We start from the raw sequence: 20,636 nt of genomic DNA on the forward strand, positions 1-20,636 counted from the left end.
CCTTTTAAAATAAATGAAAAATTGATGAGAGGGCTATTCTAAGCACTTTTGTAATTTACATATATTATGTAATTTCTTTTTATTCCAAGATATTAAGGGATTCATATGCTGTTAATATAAATGAATTTTGTTACAACAGCACCACCTGCTGGTTATTTCCCCACCAGTCTGACCACCAATTAGTCAAGCAAGTTGTCAGGAGAGAGAAAGAGGCTGCTCTGATGTTCTTCTACAAAAATTAGAAAACTTTCTGAAATATTTCCTAAGCAGAAGAACATCAGAGCAGCCTCTTTATTTCATCACACAACCTCCTTGACTACTTGGTAGTCAGACTCAGGGTCGGACTGGGAGGCATGGGGCCCACCGGGGCTACTGCCCCAGGGCCCCCTCCAGCCGCCACTGCCGCTCCGGAGTGCTGCAGGCGGCTAGTGCGCATGCGCGCGGCGCCGCGTTTGTGCGCATGCGCGCGGCGCCGCGTTTGTGCGCATGCGCGCGGCGCCGCGTTTGTGCGCATGCGCAGCCCTTCTATTCTACCGCGACCCCAAACAAAGTGGGGTCGCGCTGCCCCACTAAGTAGCGGATCTGGGCCGGCGGGGCCCACAAGAGCCCGGGGCCCACCGGGGTTTTTCCCGGTGTCCCGCCGGCCCAGTCCGACACTGGTCAGACTAGTCAGAAACTGATCAGCAGGTGGAGCTGTTGTAACAAAAGTCATTCATATTAATAGCACATGTATCCCTTAATATCTTGGAATAAAAACAAAATAAATAAGGAATTTACATTGCAAAAGTTCTTAGAATAGCACTCTCCTCAATTTTCCATTCACTTATTTTAAAGGTTTACTCATCCTTTAAGCAGCGCTGGAGATGAGGGGTCAGATGGGTGGGGAATAGTTTGATTGGGGGTTGGTTCTGGCAAACTGTATGTGGTGGAAGCATGGGTTGGTCGTAAGTGCAGAACAAACCTGAACAAAGGGGTGGGGCAGATAGCATTGGGGGAGTGATGTTGGGGTGGGCATGATGTAGGTTTGCCCCCTTTTTTGGTGGCTAAAGACAAAGGGCACGGGGTCAATGGCATATGGAGTGGGGCAGTGATGCTGGAGCTGGCCATGATGATATCAGGGACAGGCACAATGATATTGGGTGGGGTTATGACACCAGGGTTATTGCATTACTTAGACACAGTTGGCTAGAGTTCATTCCAGTTTTCTCAATGTTTGAAACCGGACAGAATGTTTAATCATATTTATGAAAACACAGTGTTGAAATAGTATAATATTGTCATAAAGATTATTTTATGCATTTGACACATGTTTGAACGCACCTATATGCACTTCCTAACTGATCACACTGTATTCTACATGGTTGTACCCTTGGATAGTCAAAGTTGTGTTTCATTGCATTCATGATTTCTTGTGGCATTTTTTCATGTTTTTTTATGAATTCAAAAGGTAGTGTTTGTGACAAACAAAAACTCTCTTAGTTAAATAATGCATGCAAATGCAATATATGCACCTTTTTTTACATCAACATGCATTTGTAAATGCATTGAAAAACACCCATGTTTAATGTAGGTAACTCAAGGAAAAGAAAAAGGAATCAAACTCAGCTGTTCTATATACACTGAAAGCTGCTGAGATTAACTGGGATCCATTAGGTAATGGCCTATAACTTCTGTTACACAGGACAGATATTTAGCAAGAGGACTAATAGGCTGCTCATCCCTAGCCTAATGCACCCTGATTTATTTAAATAGTCTTCAGCATCTGCTAAATATATGGGTGTAAGAAAAATATTAAGGTAGTCTCTTTAATTGTTTTAAACAAATTTTATATCCACTTAGTTATAGCAGAAGTCTGACAAAAATAATAAAGTACCCCGCAATAACTAATTATTAATCAAATGGTCACTCTATAATCTTTAATTACTCCAAACCAACTAAATTTTCCAATTAGCACGATTGGTATTGGACACTCAGCGTCCCTCCTATATATAGGTCCACACCCCACCAATAACAATTCACAAGGTATTCCAAGTTGAATTAATCAGTGACATTAAATAACAACTATTCAAACGTTAAGTAAAGAGTAAAAGCAGTATCTGGATTAAAATGCCTTTTAAGTGCAAAATTTCAAATTTCACAAAATTAAAGTGCAGTGCATAGAGTTAAAAATAAATTGATAATGTGCTGAAGGACTCAATGTGTAATCAATTAATTACCGGCTCTCGAACTAAAGTGCAATGCTAATTTAATAATTAAATGAAATTTATTCAATTAAATTAATCACTTTGTAAGTTAAATAAGAATCAATTACTCCTCTATTTTTCAATCCCCAAATTCATGAATTTAAAGTGCAGTGCTATAAATAGTGTTAAAATCCCAATCAAAAATTCAATATTAGTAGGTTAACAAGTAGCAGAATTATATGACCAATATAAAATTAGGATATAAGAACATATAGAACCATGCACTCAATTCATATGAAATTAGATAAGAAAGGTGAAAAAGAACGGTGGAGCTGTCCCAAAACTGACTACCGTATATACTCGTGTATAAGCCGACCCGTGTATAAGCCGAGGTACCTCATTTTACCAACAAAAACTGGGAAAATGTATTGACTCGCGTATAAGCCTAGACACAACTAAGACCCTTTATGCTACAATCACTACAGCGCAAACGAAATCACTGAAAATTTGTCCCCCCCCCCAGTGGATTTATATTACAGATATTTTTCAGCTGAGACAAAATATACTTTCCACTAGCAATTATACACACATAGACACACATATACTTTACACACACACTCTTCCCACAAAATAATCACACACACATACTATGCACACAAACTCCCCACACATATACTATATACACACACAAACTCTCTACCCACACCATCATACACTATATACCGTACACACACTCCCCACACAATAATGACAAGGCTGATAACATACCGGTATGTTAATGCAGAGCTGAGAAAGTTTCTAATACCGGTAGTTGTTTGTGTCGTACACAGACTGCCAGGGGCTGCTGAGGTCGCTCTCCCCGACTCTCCGGCTCCTCCTCCCCCATTGGCCGGAAGGTGAGACCCGGCGGCAGCAGCTGGAGACGAGGGAAGAGCCGCGGAGAGACACAGACGCTCCCGGCGGAAGTGGAGAGAGCTGCGCAGATATGGCTCGGAGCAGAGAGAGGTGAGGCGGCCGGGAGCACAAGGCAGAGGCGGCCGGGGATCGGGTGTAAATTGCGGGGAAACGCGAGGGGGGCGTCCGGCTGCTGCTCGAGCTGTGGGGCTTCCAGGGACTCGGGCTGAGGACTCGGGGGTGGCGCCTCCTGAAATTTACCGGTGAGGCAGCCTTCCTACCGTATTTCATCTAGAAGAGGTACCCGCGTATAAGCCGAGGTCAATTTTTTCAGCACTTTTTGGGTGCTGAAAAACTCGGCTTATACGCGAGTATATACGGTACCTATTATTTTCTTTCCCTGGGACACTACAAAGCAAAGGCAGGCAGGGTTAATGGGACTGTGGTCTCATTATTTATCTATTTCTGTCCTGAATTAGGAGATTAAACTATTCTAAAAAAAACACAAATCGTCGGCCCCATGGAAAATAGGATAACAAAGAGAAGAAATTAGATTATGAATTGCGCAGGCAGGTTAGAAACACTCCAATCCTTCGTGACCAAATCCAAACAAATACTAATAAAAAAAATCTCTATTAAGCATGACAAGATAAAACCACTTGTAAGCAATGAGAGCGCTGACACGCGTTTCGCATAGATACTTTAGACTTTTCGCCTTGATAAAGCATCTATGCGAAACGCATATGCACTGCGTATGCACTCTATGCACTGCACTTTAATTTTGTAAAATTTGAAATTTTTTAATTCAGATACTGCTTTCAATCTTACTTAAATATATGGGTGTAATAATTTTCATTGTGATCCCACCAATAATTAATTCAATAATTCACTAAAAAAATTCTGTCCTAAAAAATGAATGGCTCTGCTTTTAGCATTTGAGTGAAGATATTATTTTTTACTTTAGTACTTTCCATGTTTACGTTGATGTCAGTTGACACAAAGTCACGCTGTAAAAGTGACTTTGCATGGAATGTCTTCATATCGACTGCTTTCTTTTTCTTTTTATCACCATTTATTCCATAAAGCTTCCTTATATCCTTATAAAATGGGGTAGCCCCTCCCTCTCCTCAATGAACAACCCAAGCCCCTAACTAATAAATTAGGCGGTCACCCTTCCCCCAGTGTCTAGTACAAAGTTCAATATTCTACTATAATACACAAAAGCCATGAATATCTTGTAAATTATATCCTTATAAACGGTGAGTCCTGATGTCATCAGTTATAAACGGTGAGTTCTGATGTCATTTCTGTCACATGACTTACTGAGTGTATTATAATAAATAAAGTACCCCCTGTTGTAAAATATGAGGATATTAAAAGTTACCTCGGAGTTCCATGACCTGTATAAATGGTCATGAAACTCCTCGGTAACTTATAATATCCTTATATTTTACAAGAGGGGGTACTTTATTCACTATATTATCTAAGGGAGGGAATACTTGACATGGAGAGGTCCAGGGAAAGGAAGATCACGTTAAGTATTATACAATTTTCCCTGGCCCTCTCCATGACCACACCTTTCGGGACTTAAAAAGCTGTCCTGTCCCTGGGTGGGTCAATCAAGAATGCATAGACAAATTATGCCAAATATTTATTTAAGCGAACTGTCTGATTTCAGTATACTGGAGCCAAATTGTGCATAGTCTGAAGATCTGACATCCAACTTGTAGTGCGAAATAAAAGTGCTTGGCAAAGACCAGGATGCTGCTTTGCAGATTAATTCCAAGGAAATGCCCGCATCTGCTGCCCACGAAGGCGCATGACCCCTGGTTGAGTGTGCTTTGATTTTGTTAGGTTCCCTTAGGTTCACTTTGGAATAAGCTTTCTTTATGACCGTACATATCCATCTGGAAATTGTGGTACTAGCTGCTGCTTCGCCTCACAGTACAACTTAAAATGTTCTGCCACATCCAATTCCCTCAATTCCGAATCTTGATGAGGAAATGTAGGAACTACAATTTCATCCTTTAAATGGAATGGGGAAACCACTTTAGGCATATATGAAGGACAGAATTTTAGTACTAATCTGTCTGGGAAAATAGCCAGACTATCTTCTGTATATCTGATTGCCTGTAGCTCGCCCACTCTTTTAGCCGAGGTGATGGCAACTAGGAATACCACTTTGAGAGTTAGGCACCAGAGTGATATGGAATGCTTGATTGAGAATGAATCTGATGAGAGCATGCATAAAACCAATGGTAAGTCCCAGCTCAGCATGTAGAACGCCTTACTGGAAGAATTCTTATAGCTGCTTTGAAGAACCGAATGATCAAAGGATGATGAGCCCATGTTGTTCCTGATATTGCTGAAATTGCTGAGACCTGTGTCTTCAATGTACTCACACTTAGGCCTCTCTCTATTCCTGACTGAAGGAACTCCAAGATATTTGAGGCTGAAATTGATTCTGTGGTATCTATGTTAGAAAGGGTTCTAAACAATTCCCACACTTTGGCGTATCTGTTGCTGGTTGAAGGTTTCCTGGACTGCAGTAGAGTGTGAATAACTCTATTGGAAAGCCCCTGGGTTTCTAAATCTTGCCTCTCAACCTCCATGCCGTCAGGGACAATTATCCTGGATCTGGGTGTACGAATGGACCCTGGGTCAACATGTGGCCTGATGTCGGGAGCCTCCATGGTTGGTCTGTTGATAGATGGACCAGGTCTGTGAACCAAGGCCTCTGTGGCCATGCTGGGACAATGCAGATCACATCCGCTTGATCTTCTCTAATTTTCTGTATCACCTTCGGAATCAGAGGTAGAGGAGGAAAGATATAGTCTAAATGGAATCTCCGGGGTTGTGTCAAGGCATCCACTGCCAGTGCTTTCGGATCCCAATTCCATTCCATGAGAAAAACTGAGGACACTTGGGGGCCCATTCACTAAGCTCGAGTGAAGGAATAGAGGGAAAAAAATTAAATTTTCGAAAGGTTTTTTTGGCTACTTCGACCATTGAATTGGCTACTTCGACCTTCGACTACGACCTTCGAATTGAACGATTCAAACTAAAAATCGCTCGATCGAAGGAATTGCGCAAAATCCTTCGACTTCGATATTCGAAGTCGAAGGATTTTAATTCGGCAGTCGAATATCGAGGGTTAATTAACCCTCGATATTAGACCCTTGATACATCTGCCTTTTGGTGTTGCTGGATGATGCCATCAAGTCGATTGATGGCTGACCCCACTTCTGCACGATTATCCTGAATAGTATCCTGAATATCTCTTGGCTGAGTGCCCACTCATGCCTTTCTGCGAAGTTTCTGCTGAGCAGATCTGCTACTCTGTTTAACTGACCTGGAACGTAGACTGCTGTGAAATCTACCAAGAAGTCTTCCGCCCAATGGAAAATGGGTTGTACTTCTTCCAGTAGCTCCAGACTTCTTGTGCCTCCCTGTCTTCTTATGAAGGCTACTGCTGTCACATTGTCCGATTTTATTTCAAATCTTTTTCCTCTTATTTGATCCTTGAAGTAGAGACAGGCTTGTCAAATTGCCCTTATTTCTAAAATGTTTGAAGGTACGTCTGTTAACGGGTAAAGCCTATGAGCTACCCTGGTTCCAAGCTCTGCTCCCCAGCCTAGACCTGAGGCGTCTGTAGATAGGGTTGCCACCTTTATTAAAAAATGCTACTGGTCAGTGGGGGGTGGCACCAAAAGGGGGCTGTGATGCTAAAATGGGGCGGAGCTATGTGGTGTGACGCAAAAGGGGCGGAGCAACATCGCACAGTGCTGGAAAAAGGTAAGTTCTTTGCGAATTGGGGGCAGGCCAGGGGCTTATATTAAAGGGTATTACAAATTGCATTGCCGGTAAATTTGTAATACCAGCCCCGGCCTTGGCAGGTGTTTTACCGGCTAGGTGGCAACTCTATCTGTAGACATTATGACCCATGGTTCTAGGTATAACTCGGTGCCCCTGTTTAAGTGGGTCTGCTCCTTCCACCAAAGGAGAGATGCTCTTATCGGAGGTGACATTCTTGTCAGTTGATGCTGAGATTCTCCGTCCCATTGATGTAGAAAAGACATTTGGAGAGGCCTCATCCTCCAATGGGCCCATGGTACTAACCCAATCATGGAAGACATCATCCCCAAGATCTTTACAAACGCCATTGCTTGCGCTTTTTGTGTTGTCATTAACCCTTGCACTGCTGTAGAGAGAGAAAGTTGCCTTTTCTTTAATGTCAGTCTCCATGATACTGTATCTATAGTGGCTCCCAGATACGTGATTCTCTGAGATGGAGTGAGATTACTCTTTATCTGATTGATGAGCCAGCCATAGGTTGACAAGGTTTCCAGACATAGATCCCTTTGTCTGATCGACTGTTCTCTTGACGAGGCTATTAAGATTAGATCGTCCAATTAGTGGAATAGGCGTACTTTTTTCCACCTGAGATGAGCCACCAGGGTGACTAAAACCTTTGAAAATACCCTTGGGGCTGTAGATAGCCCAAAGGGTAGGCAATTGTATTGGTAGTGATGATTTCTTATTGCAAAGATCTGTTGTCAGTATAGGCATATGATGATAAGCATCCCTGATGTCCAGGGTTCACATCCAGTCCCCTGGAGATATTGCTGACTTCACTGATTTGATGGATTCCATCTTGAAATGTTGGATCTTTAATGCCTTGTTGACCCTTTCCAGGTCTAATATTGGTCTCCATGCCCGAGGCTTTTTGGACTATGAAGAACCGAGAGTTAACCCCCGTTCCTCTCTGGTCTGGTGGAATGTGGGATATCACTTGTTGGTCTTCCAGCTTGGAGAGACAAGCCTTCAAATCAACCCTCTTGGAGAAATCTGTTGGTATTGGGGATGTGAGAAAACCCGGAAGAGGAGGACTGGAGTTGAATTCCAGACTGTAGCCTTGTCTTATAATACCTAGAACCCATCTGTCTTCTATGGATCGTTCCCAGGCAGCCTCCTAGAGCAGGCCCCTGGGTTGCACCACCTTCATAATTGTTTGCGGGTATTCTCTCCCGCCTTACTCCTGGGAAGGCGAAAGAAGCCTGATTGGCCTGATTTCCAACTATCTTGTCTTAATGTTTCCCTTCCTGAATGAAAGGACCGACGTTCGTATGGCATGAATCTAGATCTGCCAGAAGACTTTCCCCTTGATGGTTGCTTCCATGGTTGGCGTTTCTTTCTCTGAGGCAGCAGCTGACTTTTGCCGCCCGAGGCCTTGGAAATGAGATCCTCTAGTTTTTTTCCAAACACCTGACCTTGGAATGGTAATGAACATAGAGCCATCTCGGAGGCTGAATTTGCTTCCCATGCCCTCAGCCATAATGCTCTTTTTCCCAAAACTGATAATGCCAAGGACCTGGAAGCCATCCTTATCTGGTGCACTGAAGAGTTGACCAGGATAGCTGATGCTAACTTCAATTCTTTAAGTCTCTCGACCTTATTTTAAGGTTGCATCCAGATTAGCCAACCATATCTCCAAGGCTTTAGCTACCGAAAGATTAGCAATTGCCGGTTTAGGCTTTCACCAGCCGTGGAAAATACTCTTTTCAAGTCTGTATCAAGACTTTTGTCCATTGGCTCCTTCATGACCACCTGTTCCTCTATGGGTAACAAAGTATTTTTAGGGATACTCAAGATTGGAGCATCAACTTTAGGTAAAATGCAAAAGTCTTTGAATTCATCTTCCTTAAAAGGATATAGCCTGTTACGGCTGGATTGCATAGTGCTGCGTTTTGATGGAATATCCCACTCAGTTTTAATCAGATCCACGACATCCTGATGTAATGGGAACGTTTGTCCCTTTGGTTTTGAACATGGCAAGAATGATGCCGAAGATGAAGCTTGGTTAACATCTAAGCTAAGGAAGCTCTAACCATTTTAATTAACGGTTGTATGAGCGCAAAGTCAAAGGACGATTGAACGTCCTCTTCTTCCTCCGAAGATAGGGAAGATTGATCCTCTGAAATCCTTGTTGCAAACGTGTCCTCTAGATCTAAATCCAATTCCGCATGAGGACCCCATGATGTAGAAGCTGTAGCATTGGACACTTCTTTGGCTACTGCTTCTTTAATCCAGGCTAGAATTCCTGCATTAGGACCTGCCTCTATGCCCAAAGCTGCTGTTAAGCATGACTGACATAAATTCTTGTTAGGTAAGGGAGGAGCAGCACATCTAAGACATATGAAGGATGAAGCCTGTTGGGTCTCCTCTGTATTTTCTGAGATGTCCCTCTGAGATGTCCCTCTCTTTAGGATGGTCTCATGATGGCACTGTAAACCAAAAATAACACGGTGATACAGTGCTACAGAACCCTCAACCAGGGAAAGAAGTTTTATCTGGGGTGGCAGTTGGGATGTAACAAGGGCTCAAAAAGAATCACCTGCAAAAAACAATAAAAAAAAGAATTCAGAACCTTTAGGAGGTTCTGGGCAGGTTCCCCTTTAAACATTCCTCTACATACCTAACCAAGCACAGCAATGACAGTGCAAACTAGCACTCTGGAAGCTGCAGCCACGAGGACACTGAAGAGTGAATGCCTTAATAGGCCTTCTTGCTCCTCCCCTAGTGACACGCTCTGCCTACCCAGCTGGTTTGTGGCAGGAAGTGTGATATTGATCCTGTTCCCCAATGGCTATGATGCCCACAGGATCCGCAAATTGCCGAACCCGGAAGTAAACCGGAAGTGCTGTAGCTTACCGATCCTAGCTGAAACTAACCTGCTGCCACCCCTCCTGTGACCTAAAAAATATCGAGATGGGCAGGAGAGGGCACCGCTCATGCCGCTAGATGCCTTTGGTGAGGCAGGCCAATAGGGCAAGGTCCAGGGAGACGCAGCTGATAACGCCGATCATGTGATGTGAGGTAAGCTGCAGAGGGAAAGCCCTGAGGCAAAACCCTCGTCCCTGGGACACTCCAACAAGCCCCTGATTCTTCCCCTGAAAATTAAAAATAGGCTCCTGAATACAGGAGCGAGAGAACAGGGAAGAACCCAAAAAAGACACCGGGGGAAGGGTGACCGCCTAATTTATTAGTTAGGGGGTTGGGTTCTTCACTGAGGAGAGGGGGGGCTATCCTGAAAGGTGTGGACATGGAGAGGGCCAGGGAAAGTGCTATTATAAAAAAAAGTGCATTAAGTTCCTATTATACCACCAAAATGCATTTTGATGTTCTTCCTTAGAAGAAGGGCCCCTGTTTTCAACCAAGGTGCTAGCAATACCTATTTTATCTAGCTGATTATTCTTTCCCTTCCCTGATTCTAATAAGGAAATAAAAACATATGAGGTTGGGATGAAAGATGCAGATTCTCTACTTGCTGCTAATGAGCAACTATGACTATGGACTGTTTTTAACATTGAAAATGGCATCTGTATTTAGCTGAACACTTTTGCACACATGAATATTTTTAGGAAACACTGACAAAGAAGAAAAAGTTTTTCTTTAGTTTTTTTTATTTTTAGAATTATTTACATTGAGTTATCAATGGTTTTACAAGTGCCTGATGCAGGCAAAGAAAATACAATTAAGATGTTTCAGGTCAAAGACTTTATAAAGTCATTCTATAAAAGTGAGTTTTCATCCTACGGTATGTCTTTTCGAAAATTTCTCTGAAGGTTTAGACCTTCCTTTTCTTTGTTGAAGGACCATCTTCAGAGTCTGATGGCTTCCCTGCGTGCATGTCACAACTGTCCCCATTCATTTTGATTCATGAAGTGCACAACTGATGTTGCCAAAAGTAGAAAAAGAAGCAAAAGTAGAAAAAAAGTTCTTGGGGGACACGAAACGCATAAGGCTTTTATTTTTAAACATAATGTAAAATAAAGATTTTTTGTATTATTTAAATTTTGGGCTCCTTGGTTCTACTAACTTTTTGACTTTGGTGTTCCGGAGTGGTGCCTGCCTACAATCAAATTTCTGTGTATATTTTATATAAACAAGCTGATGTGTAGCCACAGGAGCAACCATTCAAGCACAGGACACATAGTAGATAACAGATAAGTTCTGAAGTAGATAACAGATAAGTTCTGAAGAATCCCATCGTATACTGCAGAGCTTATGTTATCTGCTGTAAATCTTGTGCCTTTTCTCCTTTGTCAGCTTTGAATGGCTGCTCCCATGGATACAGCACATTTACAGTATATAAACTATTGTAGAGTTTCTGAAGCAAATATACCAATTTTCCCAGTACAGGGAAATACTACATTATATTTTCATTCTGTTAAAACGCTTTCATTGTTTGGTGTTACGGTTATTTGATGGAGAATATAATTTTCTGGAAGAATGGACAATACTGCTACATGCTCACCACAAAAGATCTGCAGCTGTAAAAAAAAAATTCTTATATTAGTTGTGCGTCAATGTAAAAATAAGTGTATAAATCAATAGGTAAAAATCCAAATTTAATTATAATTCTTTTTTTTTTAGTTATCTTTTTATTTCAGTTATTAAACAGACAAACAACTTACTAAGATATGGCAGACAAAGTTACACTTTTTTTATATATTGCATATATTGAGTATCAAGTAGTTTATGTTGTTGCTAGTGATGAAGTCCAAGGTTCCCATATTCTATCAAATGTATCCCGCACTCCTCTGGATAAGTACGTCAGTTTATAAAGTTCAAGTTGTGTGTTTACCAGATTTTTCCAGTGATGATTAGTAGGTGGTGGAAAGTTCATCCAATGCATGGCTATAGTCTTTTTCCCATAGAACAAAAGGAGCCTCATAAGTTCTCTGGTACTATTCAGAGAAACCACAGAGTATATCAGTGCCAACAAGCAAATTTTAGGATCTAAGATCTTTGGAAGTTGGAGCTCCTCTGTCATAAAGTGGTTTTTGTGACCAGAATGTCTGAATATAGCAGCATTCCCAAATCAAATGCAAAGAGGTGCCCGTTACCATATTACATCTCCGGCAATTTGGGGTGGCTACTTTCCCCATTCAAAATTGTTTCAGTAAAATAATACTGGGAAGATATGTTTGGTGCAGGATCTTTTATCCCAAGCGCTAATGAGGAGTCTTTAAATAGTATCTACTATTTCTTCCCAATAGTCCTCGTCCAAGGACGAGGCGATAGGCTCCCAATTAAGTTTCACATGTGAAATGTAATTGTAATTCTAGGTTGTAACACAACTGAAGTACATACAATTGAATACTTATGTAAGCCACTATATTTAATCCTCCCTGTTTCTATCTGTACTGTTCAACGAATAGGGCTTGGACTGTGCATACCTTTTGCTTATTCACAATAGGATCTAGTTTTCCCTATATAGCTCCATAACAAAAAGGTATCTATTGTAGATTCTGTGGTATGTATGTATAAATTTCATATTTTATGACCCATTTAATGTTGTACATAATTCATTATATTACACAGAATGAAGGCTCCACAGAAGTTCCTCTGCTGATGCCGGATGCACATTCACAAATGTTTACAATGAATGAAATGAAAAATACAATGAGAAATGCTGGTTTAAATAAGTAGTTTATTTAGAAAATAATTTTAGAAATTTGATACCAAATGTGCCTCTCCTTGTGCTCAAAATAGAACAAAACTCAAGCTTATATATTTCCATTTCCAGTGCAGTATTGATGTAGGTAGAAAGTAAAATGACTTATTCTGAACACTTTTCATCTGGAGGAGGTTCATGTTGTGCAAGCTGCAAGAGTAAAGGAATACAATTAGCTTAAAATGCCAGCATACATCAGCATTACTTTGAAATAATTCCAAAATGATATACATTGGAGTCAGCTGAAGCTTGCCAAACCATAATTAACAGTAACAAAAAGTCAATACACTAAGTTCAGTCAAATAAGGTGTACTGCCAAATGAAGTCTCCTGTAGGCTGTCAATGCACACAGGGGATGCCAAATAACCAATCGCAGCCCTTATTTGGCACCAACGGTAACTTTTTTCATGCTTGTGGTGCTCCCCAACTCTTTCTGCAGTTGAATGTGGCTCACGTGTAAGAAAAGGTTGGGGATCCCTGCACAACACTATAAAACTATAGAAAAGTGCCATCACTGAGGTTGGATCAAAAACAGGTTACTGTATTATATGGAAAGGGAAGGATGCACTCCAGAAAAGGCAATACATGAAAATGATACAGAGACCATGCATGTAGTAAATGTGTATCATTTACCAGGTGGCACTTACATTATGATATATGTTCCAGTGTCAAATGAAATGCAGGCACACACTACTCTTAAATCCTCTCTCTAGTTCACTCACACAGTAAGAAAGTTGAATAACTCCAAAATGTAAACATACAGAATAAATAGTTTTTTTTCTAAAGTCCTGTATGACACCCCCCCCTCATTCTATGTATATCTATCTATAATTTTATAGACGATAAACAATATATATTATTTTCCTAGGTAAACTAAAAAATTTTCCCAGGAAATGCCCCTAAAGTGACAGAACACAAAATGTTCAAAAAAACAGATGGCACATGAAATGGGAAATTCTGCTGGCACTTAGAAGGTTAAACATACCTTTGCTTTCAGTTCTATGTTTTCTTCCAGTACTGCCTCATATTTCTGTTTCAGTTCTGCTACCTCTAAACGAAGAGCTTCCACATCTGCCGTTTCAGGTCCGGCAGCACCCATGTGTTGTTTTAAGAAACTGCATAATGAGTTAAGGATTTCCAAAACTACACTAGCAAACTTCTTATTGTTCATTGCTAATGTGATTTTTTAACAAGATCCCAAGTAGTATTTATATATAATTTAATGGTTTTGTTCTCACCACATAACAAAGCACATGTTAATGTTTCCAAATGGGCATGTACCAAGAAGAGATCAATGGTTCCAAATTTTTTTTATTGTGTTAAACATTGGTTTCCATACCTTGGAGTACATACACATTGGGAAAATTAGCAAACATATGTTGCCATACCATGAAGCAAAAAGCATGAAAAGTGCAGTTTAAAACAAATGCTGTTTATACAGAACTTTAGCTGCAAGTACTGTGGCAAAATGTGCCATATTGGAATAACGATAGTTTCAAATTCAAGTGTCAGTGGCAGGCAGAGTAAAGTTGGCTATGTAGTGGGGGAAAGTCACACTGTGTAGAATGCTTTGGAACCCCATAACACACGTTTCCAAACAAACCATCTACACATAAACAAAGATGTACCCATTATTTGGCTAATCTTTATAGCACGTGTTGCATTTTGGCAGCCAACAGATAAAACACAAACTCACTTCCATGTTTGTATGTACATTTAAGGGCTAGTCCACACGAAGAGATTCGGGGAGATTTTGTCGCCTGGCAACTAATCGCCTCATCTTTTGCGCGACTATCTCCCCGAACTGCCTCAGCGTTTTTCCCCATAGGCTACAATGCAAAGTCGCCTGCGCTAATGCACATGCGGCGATGCGTTTTCTATAGTCGCCCGAAGTTGCCTCAGTGAGGCAGTTCGGGGAGATAGTCGCGCAAAAGACGATACGATTAGTCGCCAGGCGACAAAATCTCCCCGAATCTCTTCTTCTGGCAGTAGTATACACAGAGGTGCTAAGTGTGTATACTACTGCCAGATGCTGTAACTCCTATGTTTATTGCCTGAAGAAGCGGGTCTGAGCCCGTGAAACGCGTTGCACTGATTGGAGTTCGTTAATAAATTTTGACTGCTTATTTACAGTCGTTTTGTGTCTGCTTGGAGGAGGTAAGTCCACTACTGCCTCCTCTGATTACCAAGTTTTGGTTTTTAAACTCGTTTATATCCTTTTATTCTTTTGGCGCCTCTGTTCTTTTTATACACTATTGATATTCATGTATCTCTTTAAAAAACACTGTCTGTTTGCTGGGTTACACTGGATCCTAGCAATCAGATAACTGTTGAAATTCCAAACCGGGAGCTGCTGAACAAAAAGCTAAATAATTCAAAAACTGCAAATAATAAAAAAAAAAATGGAGAACAATAGAAAACTGTCTCAGAACAGCACCCTCTACATCACTCTTAACGTTAATTTAAAGATGAACAACCCCTTTAATTTCAAATTAATAAAAAATGCTGTACTGACTTATGGGCTGTCATAAATCTGCTAGTTGCCGCGAATATTTCTATGAAGGATACTCCAATGCATTGTTTGGCTTTTCTGGCTCTTCATACAATGCCACCAGAACTAGAAATGAAAAAAAATAGTCAGGTATTATTACAGAATGTTACAGGATTCATAAAATGGTATTCAAAGTATTCAGTTATTCATTAATATAGATATAGGATAGTCCTCTATTTTTGGTACTTCTAATTGCAGCCACTATGTGCAGTTGATTTACTTCTGGTCACTAAATGAATATCACAGAACACCACAAAGGCCAGAATACAGTTAAAACTCCTTCTTTATTTATCCATTTAAAAACATGAACAGTTCAGGATCTCATTCATATCACAGGATCATACGCTTACGCGTTTTGTAGAACCTAGTACTCAAGCGGCTGCTAGGCTACGAAACGCATCAAGGGTTTGATCCTATGATATGAATGTGATCCTGAACGGCTTATGTTTTTAAATGGATAAATAAATAAATACATAACGGAGATTTAACTTTATCCTGGCCTTCCTGGTGCTTCAATGCATGTACTATTAGAACAAATACAATTTCAGAGCACCATATGTAATAGAAGCACTGCAGGTTTGGGATTCAGGTCTATAACGGACAAGCTGCTATAAATCTTCAAAGTAAGAAATCTTAATAGCAAGGTACTTAAGAAATAATGACCATATATTTATTCTATAGTTGATGAGGATTAGAGTGAAAGTTAATTTAGATTTTTATGTCTCCACCATTACTCCTGTAATATCCTGAAGACTCCAGTTTATGTCACCCTCAGTGACAACTTTTACTTTTTTTTTTTTTAAAACATTCAAAGTAATAAATATTTATTTTAAAATTGTAAGCTCTTTTGTGCAGTGCCATGAATGATCTGCATGTTCAAGGTATACAACCATTTATTATACAGTGCTGGGAAATACAGTATGTTGGTACTTTAGGCGTTAATAATAATAGAATTTAAAAGAAAAAAGAAAAAAACCTTTTCTGAGAATATTTATAGTTTTTAACAATTTATATAAAAAAAAAATATACAGGTAAGTTATAAAGTTGAACAAATTATATAGCGGTGTACATGCCATATTTTAGTGGATAAAGTTATTGCACAAGCAATATTCATACACAGGCTACACATAAGAATAAACAGCTACAAGAAATACCAGCTTAATAGGGGGTTCAGTGACCTCTTTTTGCATTCCAAGGAAAATGATTTCTTCAATAAATGTAAATGGGCTACCTTTTGTTATTGTATCAAGTACTCCTGCCTTCTCCAAGTATCTTCTAAATTGTTCCCTCTTGGAATCAGCAGCCTATAAAGAAAAATTGCAATCATCCAAAATTCAAAAGACAGTGGCAGAGGGATAGTTCTCCACCAATTAGAATCCTCTGTGAATAAACTGCACACTGTGTATGCTGATCCTCTAGCTATGCTGGGCTGAAAGAAAGGAGCAGCTTTTGACAGTCCAGGTAATTGTATTCAAAATATTAGGCCCACTCACATCTCCTTCTCCTGGCAGTAAGGGATATCTCACTAAATTCAGGACCCCCTTCCAATCTCTGCTCGTACATTCATCCTATCCCCAGATTGTTCTGTTTCATAATCTTAGTCGGCATGGATGTCAGCCCCCACCTACCCGTACTGGCACACCCTTGTCTTTTATTACCTCTGGTCTTTATCTAACCTCTTAAAGGGGTTGTTCACCTTTGAGTTAACTTTTAGTATGAAATAGAGAAAGATATTCCAAGACAATTTGCAAATAGTTTTATTTTTTACCATTTGTAGTTTTTGAGTTATTTAGATTTGTATTCAACAGCTCTTCAGTTTGCAATTTCAGCAATCTGGTTGCTATTGTCCTTACTACGCTATAAACCATGCACTCATTTAAATAAGAGACTGGAATATGAATAGGAGAGGGCCTGAATATAAAGATGAATAATAAAATAACAATACTTTTGTAGCCTTACAGAGCATTTGTTTTTAGATGGGGCTAGAGACCCTCATTTGAAAGCTGGAAAGAGCCACAAAAAACCCCAATAATTTAAAACTTTAAAAATAAATAATGAAAAACCAATTGAAAAGTGGCTTAGTCACATATTTAAAGGTGACTTTAAACTAACCTTTCCCACTATCCACTTATACTCATCATCATCACCACCACCACCCATAATTTCTACCATCAGATGCAGGAACCTTCACAAAAATAATTTACAATATCTCTCCACTCTACAGCCTTTGCTTTTATCAAGGACTTCATTCCCAGCTCTGAATGTGCTGTATTTTTCTACACTGACACAATCACCACTGTTTTGGAAACCATTGCACCCCTCTCTGCACACCACCTACTAAACTGTTCAACACTTTCAACTCCCAACTACATCGACCCACTCAACCTACTACCTCCTCTAGACAACATTCCAAGTTATTATTTTATGCAAAATGTAAAAACACAAGAACACATGAAGATAAGAATTACCCAAAGGAGAGTACACTACAATACATTGCCTCAGCTGCTAGTTCACTCACATCGCTCTTCACACTAAAGGAGGAGGCCATCTCTTTTCTCCCTCCTCTTTTCACTCATAATTTCTAAAACTCTTGCTTCAATATCTCAAATCAACCCTTAAAGGAGAATTCAACCCTTAACTAATCTCCCCCAGTAGCTTCGTATGCCCCTACCCTAAATTTTTTTCTCTGGATCCTTCATTCAATCTCTTTTCTCTTTAAAATGATTTGTACACAGTGCATTCTCACACTACCGATCAGCCAACTCTTATTAGACCCACTAGCATCTGGTTTTCGCCCCCACCACCACTCAAAAGAAACAGTACTAAAGTAGCAATTGATTTGCTTGCTGCTAAATCCAAAGGCCACTACTTCCTTAATTCTGCTTGACCTATATGCAGCCTTTGACATTGTTCTTTGTTGCTCAATATTCTTTCTTTATTAGAGATTCAAAAAAACTGTTCTATCTTGTCTCTTTTCTTATCTTTCTAATCAATCCTTCTGTTTCTCCCACATTGCCTCCACTGCTCACCTTGCTCTCTCAACTGGGGTACATCACTGTTTCTGGACCCCCTATTCTCAATATACACTACTGGTTCTGGTCAGCTCATTTGTCACTTTGAGCTTGTGCACAGACTTACCGCAGTCTCTGCATTTGTCCTGTAGACAAAAATTAACTGGTTATCTTCCCACCCTACACTTCTGTTTCCCTGCCTAACATTGCGATTAGTGTTGAACGCAACCATATCACCCAATTAGACAATTTCACTGCATAGGAGCCATCTTTGACTATGCCCTCATGAATCTTCCAACTTAGGAATATTTCTCACACTCAATATTTCCTCACATAAGAGACTGCTAAAATTCTCATCCATGCCCTCTTCATACCCTATTTAGACTACTGTAACTCACTGCTCCATGGACTCCTTCAATCTACAATGAACTCTGCTGCTAGACTCTCCTCCCACTCCACAAGGGCTGCGTCCCTCTGCCAGTCCCTACATGGTCTATCAATCATGTATAGGGTTGACACCTGTCTGGTTTTGACCCGGACAGCCTGGTTTTTAGAAGGGCTGCCTAGGTCAAAAGTGCCTGCCCGTCTTTAAAAATTAGGAAAACCGGGCAGGATACCCTATGATTGGCGCAGCGATTGGGCAATCACCAATTGCAACGTCATAGCCCCTCCCTGACCGGATCCAACCGGGCCAAAAGGTGGCCACCCTAATCATGCACAAGATTTTTAAGAGCATTCATCTAACTTGCAAAGCGTTTGACAATGCTGCACCACTAACAGGAATTACCCTCAACTTATGTCTCATGTCCTCTTACTCTTAAGCTGGCCATAGACGCAAAGATCCGATTGTACGAATCCTCGAGTCGTATGATTTTGGAATCATATGTGGAGTGTCCCGACATCTGTCGTGCAATGCCGATCGCTCGTTCAGTCGATCGGACAGGTTAGAAAATTTCTGTCGGCTGCCGATAATACGATCTGACGATCTTCAGGGGGAGACTGTCACTAGCTTTCGTCTGACTTTCGTACGATTGCTGTAGGGGCAGAACATCTGATCTGTTCTTATACTACTTTATTTGATCTGAATGGTTAGTGGCAGGTCGGGAGATGGGGAAGTCCATTGTACCTTGATTCGAACGATCGGATCTTTGCATCTATGTTCAGCTTTAGTTTGTAAGCTCTTGCAAGCAGGGTCCACAACTAACAACCCCCCCCCCCCTTGTCTCCTAACAAAATGCAATTGTAACTGTGCATCTGTTCTAGTGACACGTGTGTCTGTATATGTAATACAGTGAAACCTCTATATTGCATCCCCTGATTTTTAATTTCCCCTCTTTTTTTGTGGTCCCAGCGACTAATTGTGCATAAAACATTTCCCTGACTTTATATTTTCCCAGAATTAACACCATTTCCTTTAGGTCCCCTGAAAAATGTAAAATGGGGATTCAACATCATTGTCTCCCACAGAGCAAAGTAAATACAACTGATAAGATGTGTATTTGTATCCCTTAACTGTGTAAAGCATTGGAGTAGATAATGGGGCAGTGAGACAAAGCCTAAAGCAGTTTGAATATTTTTATTAAAATGGTCTTACAGCAGGGGCTCCATATCTTCCAATTTTGCCTCTAGCTGAGCAGATGGACAGACTAGAAATGTTTAGTTGTGTTCTGTAAAGAGATGCACTGGGTCACAGACTCACAGCCCTGACATATGAGCTGCTGTCTGAGGGCAATGCATACACAGATATTCTCCAGAAAGTAAAATATTGCCAATTCCACATTTATAGTAGAGTAGAGACCTATTGGCTCACATACGAACAAACACAACACAGCTAAAGCGTATGCACTAGCAGCTTACAGTACACTAATAAGGAGATAAATAAACGTGTCCTTTTTAATGTGTTTACGTTTAATAAGTCTGTACCCAGTGCCTTATTGCTCACCTTGTAATTCGCCATTCTGCAACTCACTCTCTCAAGTCTGGTTTGTTCACAAACAATCCCCTCAGTAACAAGCTGACGGCGTTGTGCGCAGGCGCCAATTATCAAGGAAGTGAATGTCGCTCTTGCAGTCGCATTCCCGGTCTGCTGTTGCACTGGGAGTTCCGCTTTAGTTGCCACGGCAACCGTTGCTCTGTGTAGACATTTAGCTACAAAATCATTCGGTCCCTCGTTTTTGACCTTTCAGATGTTAACTAGGTTTTGATCGTGTGGCAGTGGAAGCGTCCGTGTCACAATTACAAAAAAAAAAACCGAATCAAAACATCACTGGAAGTCATGTGAAAGCTGAAAAATCCCTCATAAATAGTGTTATAATTGCAGATTCTGAGATTATTAAAGATGTAATTACCTTTTTACTAATAGTATATTTACTAATAGTATATATACTTTTATTGGATTTAAAACATAAGGTTCTAATGGCCACTAAATCGTTTTTTTTTTCTTTTGAGGAAATTCATGCAAAAAACTAATTTTAAAA

The 20,636-nt window shown here is 40.4% G+C and overlaps 1 protein-coding gene across 1 annotated transcript; it reads right to left on the reverse strand.

Annotated features, from left to right (window-relative positions):
• Positions 1-12,556: 12,556 nt before the first annotated feature.
• mycbp.S (MYC binding protein S homeolog) lies at positions 12,557-20,257 on the reverse strand. The gene is made up of 5 exons (XM_018241311.2): positions 20,102-20,257; positions 16,380-16,452; positions 15,166-15,214; positions 13,583-13,712; positions 12,557-12,747 (listed from the first exon to the last, which is right to left on the reverse strand). The coding sequence occupies exons 1-5, from the start codon at positions 20,114-20,116 to the stop codon at positions 12,703-12,705; spliced, it is 312 nt and encodes a 103-aa protein (XP_018096800.1). The 5' UTR covers positions 20,117-20,257; the 3' UTR covers positions 12,557-12,702.
• Positions 20,258-20,636: the final 379 nt, after the last annotated feature.

This window comes from Xenopus laevis, chromosome 2S (assembly GCF_017654675.1).
Source record: "Xenopus laevis strain J_2021 chromosome 2S, Xenopus_laevis_v10.1, whole genome shotgun sequence".
NCBI classification, from domain to species: Eukaryota; Metazoa; Chordata; class Amphibia; order Anura; family Pipidae; genus Xenopus; species Xenopus laevis.